The 19,433-nt window shown below is 41.9% G+C and overlaps 1 protein-coding gene across 5 annotated transcripts in view; it reads right to left on the bottom strand.

Annotated features, from left to right (window-relative positions):
- Positions 1-19,433, bottom strand: part of rnf123 (ring finger protein 123) — a 133,537-nt gene continuing 114,104 nt past the window's right edge. For 2 of the 5 annotated variants that reach the window (XM_088071110.1, XM_088071115.1), the window contains exons 40-41: positions 5,019-5,104; positions 1-399 (exon numbers count right to left, since the gene is read on the bottom strand). In XM_088071110.1, the coding sequence (XP_087927236.1) occupies positions 300-399; positions 5,019-5,104 (186 nt within the window). In that variant the 3' untranslated portion in view covers positions 1-299. The remainder of the gene's footprint in view (positions 400-5,018; positions 5,105-19,433) is intronic. The other 3 variants (XM_088071121.1, XM_088071128.1, XM_088071131.1) reach the window with 2 other exon arrangements.

The raw sequence follows: 19,433 nt of genomic DNA on the forward strand, positions 1-19,433 counted from the left end.
ACCAGGATAAACCAGTTTGACTGCAGTATATGGATGTCCCCCCTTTGATAGGCAGACGTCGCTCAAGGCTTCAGGTCCCCTCTTGGCAATTTCTTTAAAAAATTGTAAAAATCACATTTGCAGTAATATTGTGAAAGAAGACCTCAAAAGTAAATTTTCAATTCTAGTTTTGTATTTTTAAAATGACTGCTAATAAAGGTTCCCTCTTGGATAGTACACTTAGATAGTCCCCTATTATTCATGTTCATGTATGTGTGTGTGTGTGTGTGTGCGTGCGTGTGTGTGTGTGTGTGTGTGTGTTAGGAGGTGGCGGGCTTGTTGTAGTCTTCGACCCCGGTGATGGTGGCTTTGCAGAAGAAACAGTCCTTGTTGTTCATCAGATGCTGATTGATGCAGGCTCTGCACACAAACAAAAATTATTTCAGGACTTTTCCAGGACTTTTGGTCAATTTTAAAGACCAAACATTCTCTGAAATGACATGAATACTCCTCACAAGTTCTGTACCATCACTGTATAACAGCTTTTTGAAATCTATATTATTTAAAAAATGATGAATTCAGAGCAGGATTAGAGCTGAATATCTAATATAATTTAGGGACTGTTCTTTATTTATTAGAGGGGAGGGGGAGGTGCAAGAAGAAGGAGACATGTCAAATATTAAAAAATATTTTAAGCTGCTGACAATTTGCAATAGCTGGATGTTGTTTTTATTTTATTGTTGATTTTTGAAGAAAACATTTTGGTGGTTTTTAAAAACTATTTTGGGTGATTTTTGATGAACATATTTTTGCCGAATTTTTTCAGATAAACAGAGACAGAGAGACGGACAGAAAGTCAGAGAGACAGACATACAGAGACAAAGAGACAGAAAAACAGAGAGACAGACAGAGACAAAGAGACAGACAGAAAGACAGAGAGAAAGACAGACAGAGACAGAGAGACAGACAGAAAGACAGAGAGACAGACAGACAGGGACATAGACACAGACAGACAAACAGACAGAGAGACAGACAGACAGAGACAGAGAGACAGACAGAAAGACAGAGAGACAGACAGACAGGGACATAGACACAGACAGACAAACAGACAGAGAGACAGACAGACAGACAGACAGACAGACAGAGAGACAGACAGACAGACAAACAGACAAAGAGACAGACAGACAGAGACAGAGAGACGGACAGAGAGACAGACAGACAGACAAACAGACAAAGAGACAGACAGACAGAGACAGAGAGACAGACAGACAGAGTGATGGGTAAAATGTAGCCTGAGTTTGGCCCTGCAGGTGCTCAGCCTGCAGCTGCTCGGTGAGGTTAACTCCTCGTGGTGACGGCGCTCTCCATCAGTGATCCGTACGACTGCTGAGTCGGCGTGCCAGCGAAGCTAAATCAAGCGCGCCTCGAGGACGACATGAAATATGTATCGAGGTTTAAAGCGAGCTCTGCTGCCCACAGAGCTTCAATCAGCACTTACCAAACAGCTGACTCACACTGCTGTACGCACACAGTATAAATACTTCAAATATGGAGTAAAGCCTGTGTACATATATATTCTGAGACAGCAGGTGTGTGTGTGTGTGTGTGTGTGTGTGTGAGAGTCAGCTGATCGATGAAGCCTTCAGCTGAACGCGGCGTCGCAGCTGCGAGGCTGAAGTCTGAGAGAGACGACGCTGCAGAGACATTTATTATTCTATAACAGCAAACATTTGTGTTTACAGCTGTTAACTTTGTCTGCATTTCCATAAACGCATGTTTCGTTGATGCACGCTGAAGACGTGTTTGAACGTGTCTTCATGTCTTTTTTTAACCCTTTAACACCTGGAGTGACATCAGTTTTCTTGTGCTGCATTCAGGCCCATTTTTCAAGCATTTCAACAAAGGTTTGATTTCATTGGAGAACATGAGGAGAAGGCAGTGAGCAACTTTGCAAGAAATGTCCTGTAAACTGCAAAAACTAAATGTAACTATATATCTAAAATTATGTTATAGAAAAACATTTTTAAATTCTTTTGAAGGTCTTTTTGTTTGTTTTTGATTGTTTTTATTTGTTCATTAATTCAATAATTCATTATTATTATTATTATTATTATTATTATTAATATTGTTTGTTTTCAGGTCATTTTCTCGTGACTCCTTTTTGGCCATTCCCTGTCAAGTTGCTCGTGTCTTCTCCACTTGCTTTTGAAAGAAATCAAGAAAATCTGCTCAGGTTTCAAAGGGTTAAGGACCATCAGCTTTATCACCAGTAATTTGGTTAAACCTTTTGAACCCTAAAGAACTTTTTTTTTTTTTTTTTTAAACTTGGTTAAAACTAAAAGTAGAATTATTGTAATTACAGATTAAAATTATGCTTCAAATTACTGTACATTTTAAAGCACATTTGTTTTTTCTCTTTTGGTTGTTTTCTTCATTTTTAGGTAATTTTCTTGTACTTTTACTAATTTCTTCAAGTTTTGGGTCATTTCGTCTTTTGTTGCTCGTTGCCTTCCTCTCATGTTTTTTAAAGAAATCAGGTCAGTTTGTTCTGGGCTGAAGGGGTTAAAGTCACAAATAAACAGTTTTAATAGTGAGCTAAAATTCATGAATAAAAAGTTGAAATTGTCATCTTAAAGTTAAAGTAGTCATGGGTAAACAGCTCAAACAGTTAAAGGTCACAAGCTGTTAAATTAGTTGGCTAAAATAGCTTAAAGTCATGGAAAAACTGGAAATAGCTAAAAGTCATGGAGTCTGAAATATAATATTTAAATATTCGGCTAAAAGTCACAAATAAACGACTGAAGTTAGCTTGAAGTCATGGTCTCAGGTTGGTTAAAAATAAACAAAATGAATTGAATGAAAAAGTCTGACTTTTCGATTCAGGCAAGAACAGGGAGGCATGTCAGATATGCTTTTGAGCACTGTGGAGGAACTTAGGGGAGTGAGATATAACTTAAAACAGCCCTGTTTTGCTTTATTTTTTTCTGCCGATTTTCAAAGAAAACATGCCTTCCAAAGCATGTTTCAAAAATGGCAATTTTCTTTTTTTTTTTTTTAATATTTTTTTAAGGTGACTTGGGGGGAGGGGGTATATGTTTGTTAAATATTTTTGGCAATTTTTCAAGTAAAACTTCTGGCCATTTTTTGGGCAATTTTTTAAAGTTTGAAAGATTTTTTTTCCCTTATTTTTTCTTTAAAAGTTTTTGGTGATTATTTATTTATTTATTTATTTATTTTTTACAATGTATTCCAAACCCACGGACACATGGGTCTGTCAACTGGTGTCCCGCAGGGCTGTATACTGGGCCCAGCCCTGTTCAGCGTGTACATTAAAGACTTCCCGTCTCTGTGTGGAAATGTGTCATTTTTCCTCACAGTAAAACTGCAGAAGAGGTTGCAACCAAGTAAAATGTCACAGTTAACGTTTCATCTTGGCTAAATCAGTGATGTCGATACTTGAATTTTAAGAACTTTGTTTTTTCCCTTAAATGACATAACGTAGATGTAAATCAAAATATTCTCATCTGAGGAGAACGACTGCAAGTTGTTTGTTGAGAACAAATATCATATGAGTTACACAGATTCAAAGCTTGGCTTGAAAACTCGCATAAAGAAGATCTGTAATAAAGTAAGATTCAGTTTTGTCACATTTAATGTAAACCAGGAACTTTCTATCAGCTGAGGCAGCTCAGATATTCCTCCATTCAGTGTTTCCCTCCCACATCACCTGCTGTCTGATCAGCTGGCCTCACGCACATCACGGACTTAAAACTCGGTATCGGCCCTGAAAACAAATATCTATCGACCCCTGCTCATAATAAACATGCACAAAATAAAATGCAGTTTGAATGTTTTTAGCAAATGTTGAATAAAACCTGAACTTCAAAGATCACAGATCTCAAAGTTTAAGTTCCTCCTCCACGCTGACACTTTCTTTGCACTTTTCCAGAAATAGATTTTTATCAGCGATCATAAAAATAAAACGCAGATAATCAGCAAAATGCCAAATATGGGCCCCGATAATCGTCCAGGTCGATAATCTGTCCAACCTTAATTATGAGGTTTATTTTGGGTCTAAAGGTGACATTTAAGGTGACTGATGGATTATCGATGAATTGTTGAGTTCTCAGCTGTTCGTATTAATGTCTTCATGTAATTCAGCACCCGCTCAAAAACTGTTATTTACTTTGATCTTTTCGGGGCAAACTTTGGTAAAAAGGATTTAAGGCTGCTGCTGATGAAAGGCGGGACATGAAAGACGAGCGCACTTTGAACATATGTGAGCATCATCGCACTTCAGCACCGAGCCGATCAAAGAGGTGAACCTTCTCCTCCTGATTCTGCAGGAGCATCGAGGAGGACGGAGGAGCACCGAGGAGGACAGAAAAGCACCGAGGAGCACTGAGGACGACGGAGGAGCACCGAGGAGGACGGAGGAGCACCGAGGAGGACGGAGGAGCATCAAGGAGAGCACTGCAGATGAAATGTGTGCGTGCGGGCGTGCATGTGTGTGTGTGCTGGGAGCTGTGTGTATGTGTGTGTGTGTGTGTGTGTGTTGGGAGCTGTGTGTGTGTGTGTGTGTGTGTGTGTGTGTGTGTGTGTGTGTGTGTTGGGAGCTGTGTGTGTGTGTGTGTGTGTGTGTGTGTGTGGGGAGCTGTGTGTGTGTGTGTGTGTGTGTGTGTGTGTGTGTGCGTGTGTGTGTGTGTGTGTGTGTGTGTGTGTTGGGAGCTGTGTGTGTGTGTGTGTGTGTGTGTGTGTGTGTGTGTGTGTTGGGGCTGTGTGTGTGTGTGTGTGTGTGGGTGTGTGTGTGTGTGTGTGTGTGTGTGTGTGTGTGTGTGTGTGTGTGTGTGTGTGTGTGTGTGTGTGTGTGTGTGTGTGTGTGTGTGTGTGTGTGTGTGTTGGGAGCTGTGTGTGTGTGTGTGTGTGTGTGCGTGTGTGTGTGTGCGGGGAGCTGTGTGTGTGTGTGTGTGTGTGTGTGTGTGTGTGTGTGTGTGTGTGCGTGTGTTGGGAGCTGTGTGTGTGTGTGTGTGTGGACTCACTTGCAGGACTTGTGTGAGCAGGGCTTGAAGATGGCGGAGATGGAGTGAGCGTAGCAGATGGGACAGAGGTCTTCTTCGCTGGTCGGCTACAAGACAAAGAAAAGAGGATTTTAGACGTTTGTTCTTTTTTGTTGTAAATTTCAGTTTAATGTTCACGTCTGTATGTGTTTGTTTATATGTGTGTAACACACACGTGGGTTTACGTTTATTCACTGTTGTCCTTCAGCTGTGTTGTGTGGAAGTTTGTTTGCTTCCAAAAACCAATAAAAATATAAATATATACAAAATAAAAAAGAATATTTGCCGTCTGCCGTCATACTGTCAAACTGTCAGAATAACAATAAAACTACAGTTTCAACATTTCTTCTTCTCTGTCTGGAGTTTAACCCTTTGAAACCTGGATCAACATCACTTGTGCTGCATTCAGACACTTTAACAGTAATTTAACCTTCAGAGCCTGAAATCAGCTACAGGTGTGTTTGCATCATTGCTCCAAAAATAAAATAAAAAAAATGCTAGAAATTTGTAGATTTAGATTTTTTGGGCACGGTGGCTTTGTGGTTAGCACTGTTGCCTCACAGCAAGAGGGTCCCTGGTTCAAATCCCGGTTGGAACGGGGTTCGGTCCGGGCGGCGGCCCTTCTGTGCAGAGTTTGCGTGTTCTCCCGTGTCTGTGTGGGTTCTCTCCGGGTCTCCGGCTTCCTCCCACAGTCCAAAGACCTGCAGCTCAGGTTGATCGGTGACTCTAAATTGCCCTTAGGTGTGACTGTGAGCGTGTGTGGTTGTCTGTCTATATGTGTCGGCCCTGCGATGGTCTGGCGACCTGTCCGGGGTGACCCCGCCTTCCGCCCGATGACAGCTGGGATTGGCTCCAGCCCCCCGCGACCCTGACGAGGACAAGCGGTTACAGAAAATGACTGACTGACTGAAATGACTAGATTTTTTGGGAAGGAAAAATGTCCAAAAAAAGAATTATAATTACTCCAATGATACTTTTTTTTATTGTTTTGTGTCTCTGTGAAGTAATTTTGTCACTGAAATGATTTTGTGTATTTTCTGGTGGTTTTGTGTGTCTCGGGTAATTTGGTGTGTTTGTTTTTAATCTGTTGTTGTATTTCGTGTTTTGTTGTATTTGAATGTATTTGGCTGTATTGACTTCATTTCCCTTCAGAGATTAATGAGATTAAGGTGGTTTTTGTTTTGTTTTGTTTTTTGCCTGATGAAGGTTTAAGACCGAAACGTTGCAAATAAAGTAATATTGCAATATAAACAGTGTGCAGGAGTCCTCGGGCGGATCTGTCCCTCTGCAGCGCACCTGTCTCATCTGATTAACGTGCGAAATGTTCTTTTGTTCGACCTCTGGAGATTAAAAGTCGATTGTTTTTTGAACATTTTGTGTCTCTTTATTTCCCTCTTTTGTGTGTCTGTCGAACCAGATTAAACTCGCTGATTCTCTACAAAAACATCAGCGTTAAACTGAAAATCTGTGTTTTGCAGTCGATTATGAGTGGAAATATTTCTTTTTATGAATAACAAAAACAGCTTTTCACACAGCCGGAGTTTGGAGAGAGAAATCGTTACAGCAGAGAACTGCGAGCTCAGCGAGGGTGAAGAATATTGAGCATAAAAATATTGATTCAAACACATAAATCCTCAGTTTTACAGCCTCTGCTGTCTTCAGAGGACTAAATTGTTTTAATGTGCTGCTCAGAGTCGTTTGTGATTCGAGAAGTTTAGACAAAAACCTGCCAGAAGTTTAACCCTTTCAGTGGCGACCTGCCGCCTGTTTTGGCACGGTGAATAACGCGATGCCGTTTGATAAAGACTTTAAATCCTGTGAACACGAGCACAGAGAGGCCAGAGTGACCTCGTCTTTATGCAGACACGGGTTATAAAAATGACAAGACAACATCTGATGTCAGAATTTAAACAGCTGAAAGTGGCTGCGTCTGAAAACACGTGGAGACTGGGAGGACACGTTGCCAAACTGTTTTGTAACGTGTCTCGTGTCAGTTAGTCGAACTCCAGAGCTCGACTCGCCTCTGCATCAGATCCTGCAGCTCTGAGGGTTTTTTCTGAAGATGCTGCAGCCGGTCGCTCTCAAATCCTTCCTTCTTTTTTGCTGTATTTTTGGGGTTTTTTTTTTTGTTTTTTTCTATTTTTTTAATTCGAGGCCACTGAAATCTAAATGTTTTCCCAATCCCCAAAATCAGCTTGTCCAAACAAAAAAAGAACAAATCCTGAATACGAGCAGAAACAAGAGAACATTTGTTCATGTATCGTCTTTTTCAATAGGCCCAGTGCATCATGGGACATGCGTTAACACAAAGGAGACAAAAAAAACACGAATCTGTAGGACGACGTCACCATCATCACCATCATCATCACCATCATCATCATCATCACCATCATCATCATCACCATCATCATCATCATCATCATCATCATCATCATCATCATCATCATCACCATCATCATCATCATCATCATCACCATCATCATCATCATCACCATCATCATCATCATCATCATCATCACCATCATCATCATCATCACCATCATCATCATCATCATCACCATCATCATCATCATCACCATCATCACCATCATCACCACCATCATCATCATCATCATCATCATCATCATCATCATCATCATCATCATCATCATCATCATCATCACCATCATCATCATCATCATCACCATCATCATCACCATCATCACCATCATCATCATCATCATCACCATCATCATCATCACCATCATCATCACCATCATCATCATCATCATCATCATCACCATCATCATCATCATCACCATCATCATCATCATCATCATCACCATCATCACCATCATCATCACCATCATCACCATCACCATCATCATCACCATCATCACCATCACCATCATCACCATCATCACCATCATCATCATCACCATCATCACCATCACCATCATCACCATCATCATCACCATCATCATCATCATCATCATCACCATCACCATCATCATCATCATCATCATCACCATCATCATCATCACCATCATCATCATCATCATCACCATCATCATCATCACCATCATCATCATCATCATCACCATCATCATCATCACCATCATCATCATCACAAAATCAATGAATATTTGATGGTTAAAAAAATTGCCTCAATGAAAGTAGAAAATCTTATTAATATTTTTTAAAGCCTTACTCTGAAAAGCATTCTGTGGGCATAGTGATACGAGTGTGTGTGATAATAAAGCGGGCCCCAAAGGGTTAAACAGAATATCTCTCTTTGTGCAGAGGACGTGAAGCCGTGTGTTACAGTCTTTGTGCTGCTGCAGTTTTCATCTGATGACATGAAATTTTTTTCAGACGTGTTTCATGACATCAGATCGACATGAAGTTTCGGATCTGAAGGAGATTTAGAGGTTTTGGTTTTTTTTCCTCCTCTGCTTTTTTATTAACACAATCCCACTCCATTTCCTCCACACTTTGCCTTTTTGTCCCCGTCCTCTTGTCTCTGTCATGTCCACAGAGCATGCTGTCTCCAGGCCACCAACACCTGTATCTGCCCCCCTCATTTTCTCCTTTCTTCCTCCTCCATATAAGCACCCCCTCCTCCTCCTCCTCCTCCTCCTCTGACACTCCTCACCGCCCACAGCACACCGGCTGTCAAAGTGCTGCGGAGCTGTTCGGCTCACCGAGAGAACAGAGTCTAATTATATGTAAATGTCAGGTGAAACCTTCATACTTTGACTCAGAAACTCTGCAATAATTCCAGGAAATCTTACAATGATAAAAAATAATGATCCTCTTCATATTAAAGATTAGTTTTGACACAATGACCAAAAAACAATAACGATTTGTGGACACACGCCTTCTTTCAAACGTCACACAAAAAACATTTCCAGGGTTTGCACAGGCATGGAAAACCTGGAAAAGTCACTGACAATGCAAATAGCAATTTTCAGGCCTTGTAATAGCCCTGAGAGTTTTGGAAAAGTGTTGGAATTTTGTTTGACAAACCTGTACAGTAACAACTGATGTGTTCAAGGACAATGGGAGAAAAATCCAACAATAATTTCTCTTCTTACAGTAATTTGGCTGATAACTGGTGTCATTTTAAAGACAAAATTATAATTTAGAGACAAAAGAAAAAATTGCCTCAATATTTTTTTTTCAAAATCGCCACCAAAAAAAACACTACCAAAAAACAGGAGATCGACAGGCGGATCGGTGCGGCGTCTGCAGTGATGCGGACTCTGCACCGATCTGTCGAGGTGAAGAGGGAGCTGAGCCGAAAGGCAAAGCTCTCGATTTACCGGTCGATCTTCGTTCCTACCCTCACCTACGGTCACGAGCTTTGAGTAGTGACCGAAAGAACAAGATCGCGGGTACAAGCGGCCGAAATGAGTTTCCTCCGTAGGGTGGCTGGGCTCTCTCTTAGAGATAGGGTGCGAAGCTCGGTCATCCGGGAGGAGCTCGGAGTAGAGCCGCTGCTCCTCCCCGTTGAGAAGAGCCAGATGAGGCGGCTCGGGCATCTAATTAGGATGCCTCCAGGACGCCTCCCTGGTGAGGTGTTCAGGGCACGTCCCACCGGTAGGAGGCCCCGGGGAAGACCCAGGACACGCTGGAGAGACCATGTCTCTCAGATGGCCTGGGAACGCCTCGGGGTCCCCCGGGAAGAGCTGGACGAAGTGGCCGGGGAGAGGGAAGTCTGGGCTTCCCTGTTTAGGCTGCTGCCCCCGCGACCCGACCCCGGATAAGAGGAAGAAGATGGATGGATGGATGGATGGATGGATGGATGGATGGATGGATGGATGGATGGATGGATGGATGGAAAATCGCCACAAACAAAAATGCAAGTACCAAAATGATGTCTCTAAAAAATCACCAAAAAGTTTTGAACAAAAAAGACAACAAGCTGCCAAAAAGACAAACTTTAAAATTGCATAAAAAAACAAAAAACAAACTCAAAACATTTGCAAAACATTTTCTTTAAAATTGCTTAAAAACGTTTTTTTTTTTTTTTTAAATTGCTAAAGTTTTCTCTAAAAATTTTCAAAATTATTTAAGGAAAGAAAATGGCCAAAATGTTTAAAATCCAGCCATTTTAAATTGAATACCCCTCCCCAAAGCCATGTCTGCCCCTTTCTGCACCCCCCATAAATAACACAGTCCCTAAGTCACATTTAAATATTCAGCTCTAATCCTGTTCTGAATTCATTACTTTTTATTAAAATATATTTTAATATTATAAGGTCATGTGAAAGAACCTATGAGTAGAACTGATGGTGGTTTCAGAAATTGTACAGCCTTAAAATTGGCCTTGAAGTCCTGGAAAAGTCCTGGAACGCACTGGTAAGAACGCGTTTGACGGCTGGTTTTGAGCTGTTTTCTGTGTCTCTTCATCACGTCGTCCTCATCAGGACTTCATTGTCTTCTTGTCGTCTCATCAGCATCACTGTCTCGGTTTCACTCGTTCATCAATCTCCTCCTCCTCCTCGTGTTAATCCTTCCGTGTCCTCCTATCACGTCCTCTGTGTCCACACCTGATTGTCTTCCATCAGCGTGTTGATTGTTCCTTTAAGGCTCTCACACAGATGGACCTTTGACACTGCGGTCGATCTCTGACGGCGTGCAAGCGGGAAATCATTCAGCGTCTGACTGGAGACTATTGATGAAGAAATTAGCTGCTGTCACAGTCCATCTCGCCTCCGTTTGACTCAATCAGCTGCGATCTACAAACCAATCTGTGACGCTCGCTGCTCCGCGCTCCTCGTTTCGCCAACATCGTCTCCTCTGATGCACACAGTCCCTCAGGAAACACTTCCCGTACAGTCAATCACCTGCAGAGACGAACCCAAACTGAGACGTCCACAGGCCCTCATGTCCTCACACACAATGTCCGGTGTCTCAGTAGAAACGTCTGTCCACAGCAGGTGTGTCTTTCACTTTGAACATTAAAAAAACACCTGAGCAAAAAAGCCATCAGTTCAGGGTTCATACACATTTTTACCAACACACTTCCAGGACTTATTCAAGACCTTTCAAGGACTCTGAGGAACAATCATCGACTCCTTATCTGTTCTTTTTCATCACTATGAAACACAGACCAAACATTCTCTGAAACCACCACAGATTCTCCTCATCACTTCCTCTTCATGACTATATAACAGCTTTTTAAATATATATTATTAAAATGTAATGAATTCAGAACAGAGTACAGATATTTTAAAATAACTTAGGGACTGTTTGTTATTTATTTGGGGGGTAAAACTTGAAATGGCTGGATTTTGTGGGTTTGCTTCTGACAGTTAAAAAAAGAAAAAAAGATTCTTTAAAATAAAAATAATATTAAAATAAAAATTATAATCTAATAAACTGAAACTTTTCACAGGCGTTTCTCTTTTTCTTTTACTCTAAAAGCAAAGTCACATTTTTGGCTGCTCCATGATCTCATTCCTTTTTTTTTTTTTACGTCTTTAATAAATCTTAAATTGCACGATGAACGAGTGACTTTGTTTGTGACGGCTGGACTTCATATTATTGAAATGCTCTTTGAATTATCATTACTTGATCTGCATTTGATGACTTTATTCCAACATGTAAAAAGGACTTTGTAAAGTGTAAAATCCTTCGCCTCACAGTGTTGTTCCAGCTGAAGCATATTCAGATATTCACTGTATATTACAGGATATCTCACATTATGTCTTTTCTTATCTCAGCTGTTTAAATTTCATCAGACCACAGATGCTTTTCTGTCAGTCTGACAACAACCTGCAACCAGTTCAGAGACATTCAGAGAGACGAGATCTGAAAGACTCAACAACAGACTCATTAAGGTCTCAGAGATTCACAGATCAGCTGCCAGAAATACATCTAAAAAAGTGTCGAATCTGCTGTCAAACACTCACCATGTGGTGATATCTCAACTCTCAGCGCTCCAAACTCTCCGTAAGCCTTTTATCCTTTTCACCGCTCATTTTTCAAAATCCAAAAGTTCAAAGACAGGCAGAAAGAGACGGAAAAGACGAGACAGCTGAGGACTAAGACCAAATAAGAGACGGATGGAAAATAACAAATACCCGACCAGATTTGATGTCTGCTAGAGATGAAAGTAAGTAAGTGAGAAACCGTTCCTGTTCTCTGGACTCTACGAAGACACGGACACACGAGTGAACCATCACAAAGACTCAAAACCAACGAAACCAGCAGAAACAGACAGATCAAGGTCGAAGCAGACCGTTTTAAAAAGAAACAAACCGATTCAACAGAAACAGACAGAATCGTCAAAAACAGAGCGGCACTTTTCCTCAGCGGCAGCGTTTTCGCTGCAGGGAAATATAAATAACTAGAATCTGCGACACGCGGCTGTTTGCCTCCACACACCATCGAGTCCCACTCTCAGTTTCCGTGCAGGTCTTTGAAAACACGCACTCTTCTCACACTGAGGATCCCTGGAGGCAGCGCGGCCTCGCGGTGCTGAACGAGCTCACAGCGGCTGCGATCACACGCACACCTTCTCTGCATCTGACTGAACATTTCGGGTCAGCGCGGGATAATATGATGTGCTGTTTACATGTGAACGGAGCTGCAGTGCGACAGACGTGATGAATCTAGTTACACTGACAGGCCTGCCGACTCTCACACTGACCTGAGACACACAACTGACACCTTTCACACACTCTCACGCCACAGGTGCACTTTCTCACAGTGAACAATTAAGAATGGTACGCTCCATTTTATTGGTCTTAATCAAGTTTAAATCTTTAAAAAGTTTTGATTATAAACAACCTTTCGACTGTAATCCACCTCTGCTCCACTGTTTTCTGGAAGTGGAGAAACGAGCGTTGTCACGTCCCCTCCTGTGAGGACAGAGCGTGCTCAGAAAGAGATGAATCAGGCATGTAAACATGCCTGGTGACCTATGACCTTTGACCACCAGATTCTCATCAGGTCATTCTTCAGTCTGAGTGGACGTTTGTGCCAAATTTGAGGAAACTCCCTCAAGACCTTCAGATTTTGCTTTCAGAATGAGACCGAAGCAAAGTCAGAACGACCTTTGACCTTCAAACGCCAGATTCCCATCAGTTCATCCTTGAGTCCGCTCGACCGTTTGTGCCAAATTTGACAAAATTCCATCAGATATCACGTTCACAAGAAGGTGTCAGACCGACGGACGGGCGACGGACAGATGACCCGAAAAAATTCTGCCTCCGCCGAGAAAATCACAGAGAGAGAAAAACAGAGAGACTGAAGAGCAGAAAAAAAATAAAATATGTCAGCCCGATCCGTCACACACTGATGGAGGTCAGTGCTCGTGTGTGTGTGTTCGGCCTGCAGGCTGCACGTCAGAGACCAACACAGAGTCCTGACGGTATGAGAGGACACCCAGAGGGTCCAGAGGAGGATGATGTGATTGGTGTAGGCGCTCGGGGGCTGGCCTCTGAATCCTGAAATACCGGCGCTGAGAGGAAAATGTGTCTGGTTTCAGGGCCGAGGGACACCAAAAATAAATAAGTGTGGCAGCTTGTGAAGGATAGAAGGTCAAACATCGACAGAGGGGGACAGAGGACAGCAGGAAGATCACCAAGAGACGCAGAGGACGGCTTTATTCACACCAGGAGACAAACTCATGCCTGTATTCTTCAAGAATCCATTTTTTTCCACAAAGTTTAGCCTAGAGAAGACCTCTGAGGTGACGTCACCGACCACGACTAAAACACTGTGACCTCGATCTGCCTCCTCATACAACGACATCACAGACAGAAACTATCACAAATTATATATTGGATTTAGAGCAATCAGTCATGCTGGCACTAAACTTAGACAGTTGTTAGAGGAGGAACATGTATGTTGGAGGCAGGGTCGGGCGATATGGAATAAAGTATTTTCACAATATTGTTCTTCATATCATGTGCTTGTGGCCCCGGGCCCCCAAAACATTACATCTGCCCCTGGTAATAATAATGAGAGCTCAGCGCCAGCGGCCGGATGAGACACGGAGCGATGCGTCCTGGTGTTTCTAAATAATTCATCCAAAGTCTGATTAAAGCTGAAACTAACACAAAGTCGTCTGTAGAGTCTAAAGAAGTCACTTTCACCTCTGCAGATGTGTCTGTTTCAGACACTTTGGTGCTGTGAGGAGAAGCTGCGCTCTGTTTGTCTGTCTCACTGCGCTGCTGTCGGACCATCAGCTGTTTGATCCACCGTGATGAAATGCTGCGGCTGTCGAAAACTCAGCTGTTCGACAGTCAAATTTGTTTACTTTTTTACATGATTGTTCAATGTAAAAAAATGTGGCACATGTGCGACTTCCGCACTGGAGCGGACTGTTCATCCATGTCGGGCATGTCTGGGCGCTGGAGCGGGCTGTTGGACATGTTATATCTTATTATTATCGTAATTTTAATTCAGCTCACATTTAAGCCATTATTTCCCTGTTCATGATCTTTCTCTTATTTTATCCTGGATTGTGCAGTAATTTGAAAAGTCTGTTTAAATGTGAGAGCTTTTATTTATTCATCAATAATCAGTCTGATGATCTATGATGATATTTGTGGTTGACATTCTCTCGACTTCATCTCATATTTCAATCAAGGAAAAGTTGTTTCACAATTGATATCATTATCGTTTTATCGCCCAGCCCTAGTTGGAGGTTACCTGAGGAGGTACATACACTTGTAATTTGTTATGAAAGATCAGTGTCACTGCACGCTGACCTTCAGGTACATTAGCTGAAATAAACTGAACTAAAGACAGACTGAGACCTGCAGTTTAACAAAGAGTGACGGAAAATATTAGAATATCAGCTTCAGATCAGCTGATAACAGCTGATCTGAGGTCTGCAGAGAGCAGAGACACACGCAGGACTTTTCCAGCTCAGAGGATGAAGGCTGAGTGTGTGTGTGTGTGTGTGTGTGTGTGTGTGTGTGTTTGGGGGTCGTGCACTCTGGAGGCTGAGCTGTGAGTCAGGAAGGTTTAAATTGTCTGCACTAAAAGAGTCGCTGTTGGAGTGAAAGCATGTGCCGTGCAGAAAGCCGTGCAGAAAGCCGTGCACGGCGCCATGCGAGCGGCTGCAGCCGTCACTCTGAGCGCTGAGTGGGCCGAAAGCAGAGAGACGAAGGTCGATCGCATCACAGAAATATTACAGACACTTCAACCCTCCTGACCAGGAGACACAGCTCTCTCTGCTCCTCAAACACTGCCTGCCTCTAAATGTCTTCTGAATGAACCGAATTATTAGAGAAGGTGAAATATTCCCCGAGAGGCTCAGAAGACGGTTTCTACAGACGACAGCAGCCGAACGCATCAACACGCTGACTGATTCTCACTGCTTCTCATTTAGTGGATCCTAACTCCTCCTCTCCTGTTCAGATTTTAGTTGTCTTTTTTATTTTTGTTCATTTTAGCATTTTTTTTTTCTTTAAATGTGGTTGAGGTGATTTTTAAGGAAACATTTGGATGATATACGTATTTTGTTTTTGAAGAAAACATTTTGGCAATTTTTTTAATTATTGGATTATCAGATGATGATGAGGAGGAGGAGGAGGAGGAGGAGGAGGAAGAGGAGGAAAGAGTATTTAGGGATGTAAATCTTGCATCATGGTTATGATGCTCAAATTAGGAGAAAGAGGAAATGCCCTTAATTAAAATATGCATTAAGATTCATGCACAAAGTGTCTGAGAAGTTTTTCTTTGTGACTTTTGTTTGTTTGTTTGTTTGTTGTTTTTGTTGTTTAGCATCAAACTTCTGTCACTGAGTGTTTGCTGAGACACATGTCTACATGTTTGATATAATAAGAACATTTTAAAAAAAGAAATCGTTTATAAAAATGTCTGAACATGTTTGTTTGACATTAGGTGTTGAGGTGGACACAGAGGACAGCGTCCACCTGCTGGAGACATGAGGACATCAGGGGACAGATGGTGGAACATTTGTAAAGCTGACTCCTGCCTCAGAGAGCTAATTGAGTCCAGACTGCGTCTCCTCGCCGACTCTACATCTGCCATGTTTGTTTTTACTGCGCGGGGACGACCTCGCCATCTGACGGGATTATTCCCATCAGCGAGGCGTCCAGAAACACCATCACAGACAGACACGTCTCTGTCTGACACACTTTCTGCTCGGGGGGGTCAGTGTTTGGCTGATTTTGTGTCGTCTCCTGTGTTCGTCTCCTGTGTCCATCTGAGGACACATTTCGTGTCTGAAAGAGTTTTAAAGTAACATTTAACTTTGTCTCTGCAGAGTAAAAAGCGGACGTACAGCCGCAGTTAGGGGTCGGGTTCAGTCAGGTCTGCCCAGTGTACTTAGGGACTGTCTGTCATTTATGAAGGGGGGGGGTTCAAAAAGGGGGAGGCTGTCAAATCCATTTCACTACTGTTTTACCTGTGTTTTTTATTTTGGCTTCAGGGGACGGCATAAGACTGTAAGTGGCTGGATTTTGTGTTTGTTTTGCCAACGTTCTTGTTTTTTTAGAAAACATCCTCCCAAACCAGCGTGTCTGTTAGAAGGCATTATAAATTTTGGCAATTTTTTTTTCTTGAGAAATCTTTTGGCAATTTTTAAGGAAGAGATTTAGGTGAGGTTTTTTGTGTGTTTGCTTTGTGATTTTCGAAGAAAATATTTTGGTAGTTTTTTTCCTCCACTTTTTTTTTCTGGGGGGTTAAGGAAAATATTTTATCTTTTTTTTCATTTTTAAATTTTGTGATTTCAACAGAAATTTTGGTGATTTGGTGTTTTTGGGGGACAGACCCCTCAGCTGGGAGACAGACATCAGTAAACATGACCAGAGACGCCGTCATCACAGATTCAGCACCAACTCTTGTTTTGGAAAAGTCCTTGAATGCTGGAAATTTGATAATCCAACCATTGTTTTTCTTTAAAGTTCACAAAAACATTTTTAAAGTAAAAAATAATTTTTTGGGGGAAAAAAGAAACATTTTACAGCAAAGCTGCAGACGCTGCTCTTTCTGTGAACTTCTCAACATTTAGTGCCACTAAACTGATTATCTGATAATGTGACTCAGACTTTTCTTAGAGGGTCGATGATGTTTTCATGAGAACACGTTTTTAAAATTTAAAAACAGGCTGCAGAAGATCATTTTTATTGTTATGATTTCAGCAGCAGTGTTTCCGTCCTGAAGCGTTTTATTAAACACATTTATTTTCCTCGTGGCTGATAAATATTCATAAAATTCTTAACTGTAAATTTTGATTTCTAAAGTTTTACAGACAAACAGGAGGACATGTTGCAGAGAACAGACGACGCGTGAACGGAGACAGAAACCACTGCAGGTCATTAACATTATTACATCATTATTACATAAAACATCATGAACGTTTTCCTCCCCTGAGCTCTCAGATCACTTCCTGTCTGCAGGCGGCAAGTTCTGATTGTTAGCAAAAAACGAGCAGATCTGATGCTCCGCTAACGGCTGCACACGGAGGTTCAGGTCTCTGCACACCGACACAAAGAGGTTCAGGTCTCGGCACACCGACACACGGAGGTTCAGGTCTCTGCACACTGACACAAAGAGGTTCAGGTCTCTGCACACCGACACAAAGAGGTTCAGGTCTTTGCACACCGACACACGGAGGTTCAGGTCTCTGCACACCGACACAAAGAGGTTCAGGTCTCTGCACACCGACACAAAGAGGTTCAGGTCTCTGCACACCGACACACGGAGGTTCAGGTCTCTGCACACCGACACAAAGAGGTTCAGGTCTCTGCACACCGACACACGGAGGTTCAGGTCTCTGCACACCGACACACGGAGGTTCAGGTCTCTGCACACCGACACAAAGAGGTTCAGGTCTCTGCACACCGACACAAAGAGGTTCAGGTCTCTGCACACCGACACACAGAGGTTCAGGTCTCTGCACAGGGGACACACACGGAGGTTCAGGTCTCTACACACGGACCCACTGAGGTTCAGGTCTCTACACACCAGCACACGGAGGTTCAGGTCTCTACAAACAGACCAACGGCGGTTCAGGTCTCAACACTCGGACACATAGAGGTTCAGATCTCTACATACAGACCCACTGAGGTTCAGGTCTCTACACACCAGCACACGGAGGTTCAGGTCTCTACACACAAACACATGGAGGTGTGAAAATATGTATTTAAAGGCTAATTTTTAAAGAAAAAGAATTGCCAATTTGCATTTTTTCTGTCTTTAAACATTTTTTGTGATTTATAAAGGGAAAAAATTATGTTTCTTCTTTAAAAATGGCAGTTTTTCTTTCTTTAGATTTTTCTTTCTTTAAAAATGTTGGTGACTCTAGAGAAAATAAATTATGATTTATTTATTTATTTTTAATTTATTGGCATTTATTTTTCTTAAAACATTTTTTGGTGAATTTTGAGGAAAACATCTGAAAGGCATGTTTGATTTACAAATCACCAAAATAACAATTTATCATCCAAAAACTGTAAAAACTGAAATTATTGTTGGATTTTCAAATTTACGACAGTCCTTGAACACATCATGTGTTATTTTACAGGTTTATCAAAGTAAATTTTATGACTTTTCAGAGTACAAATATGTATATATATATATATATATATATATATATATGTGATATATAGTTTGTGTGTGATATATAGTTTTCCAAAACTATTCCAGGAGATTGCTTTTTACAAATTCTATGATTTTTCCAGCTTTCACGTTAATGTACAAACTTTATTCACAGATATGAGCTCACTGTTCATGAATATAAAATAACGTCATGTTTGTAGTTCTGCTGCTTTATTTTGGTAGGATCCGTACGGAGAGAACAGACTGATGTGTTCTGCAGTCACATCCAGGTGTGAAGCACAAACACAAAGGTCAACACATCTGCAGCCGTCAGACACCAGCTGCTGCTACACAACACACACACACATACACACACACACACACACACACACACGTACACATGATCAGCCTGTGCGTGTGTGCGTGTGTGTGTGTGTGTGTGTGTGTGTGTGTGTGTGTGTGTGTGTGAGATCTGGTCTCCCTGACATCACAGCTGCACACAGAAGAAGAGGAGAAAGCGTCGTCCTCTGAGCTGATGAATCTGTGGAGCTGCAGAGTGTTTGGGAACATCTGACTGTATATGTACGTGTGTGTGTGTGTGTGTGTGTGTGTGTGTGTGTGTGTGTGTGTGTGTGTGTGTGTGTGTGTGTGTGTGCGTGTACGTTAGTCGTCTATGGAAACTTTCAGCTTTTCAAACAGTCTAATGATTTAGGTCGTCAGCTGACGGTGGCATCAGGCTGCGCTCGCTGCAGCAGGGCCGGCTGTAACGTCCGTCTCTCTAAATGTTTCCTGTTTCGCTCTGAAGCTTTTTGGGTTGAAGCTGCGTTCAGGTGACGTCCGAAGGTTTCTGAGCTGTTTTCCGAGCTTTGAGGTGATAAAGTGGAACAA

The sequence above is a fragment of the Plectropomus leopardus genome, chromosome 2 (assembly GCF_026936395.1).
Source record: "Plectropomus leopardus strain MGB_pleo_1.0 chromosome 2, ASM2693639v1, whole genome shotgun sequence".
Classification (NCBI taxonomy): Eukaryota; Metazoa; Chordata; class Actinopteri; order Perciformes; family Serranidae; genus Plectropomus; species Plectropomus leopardus.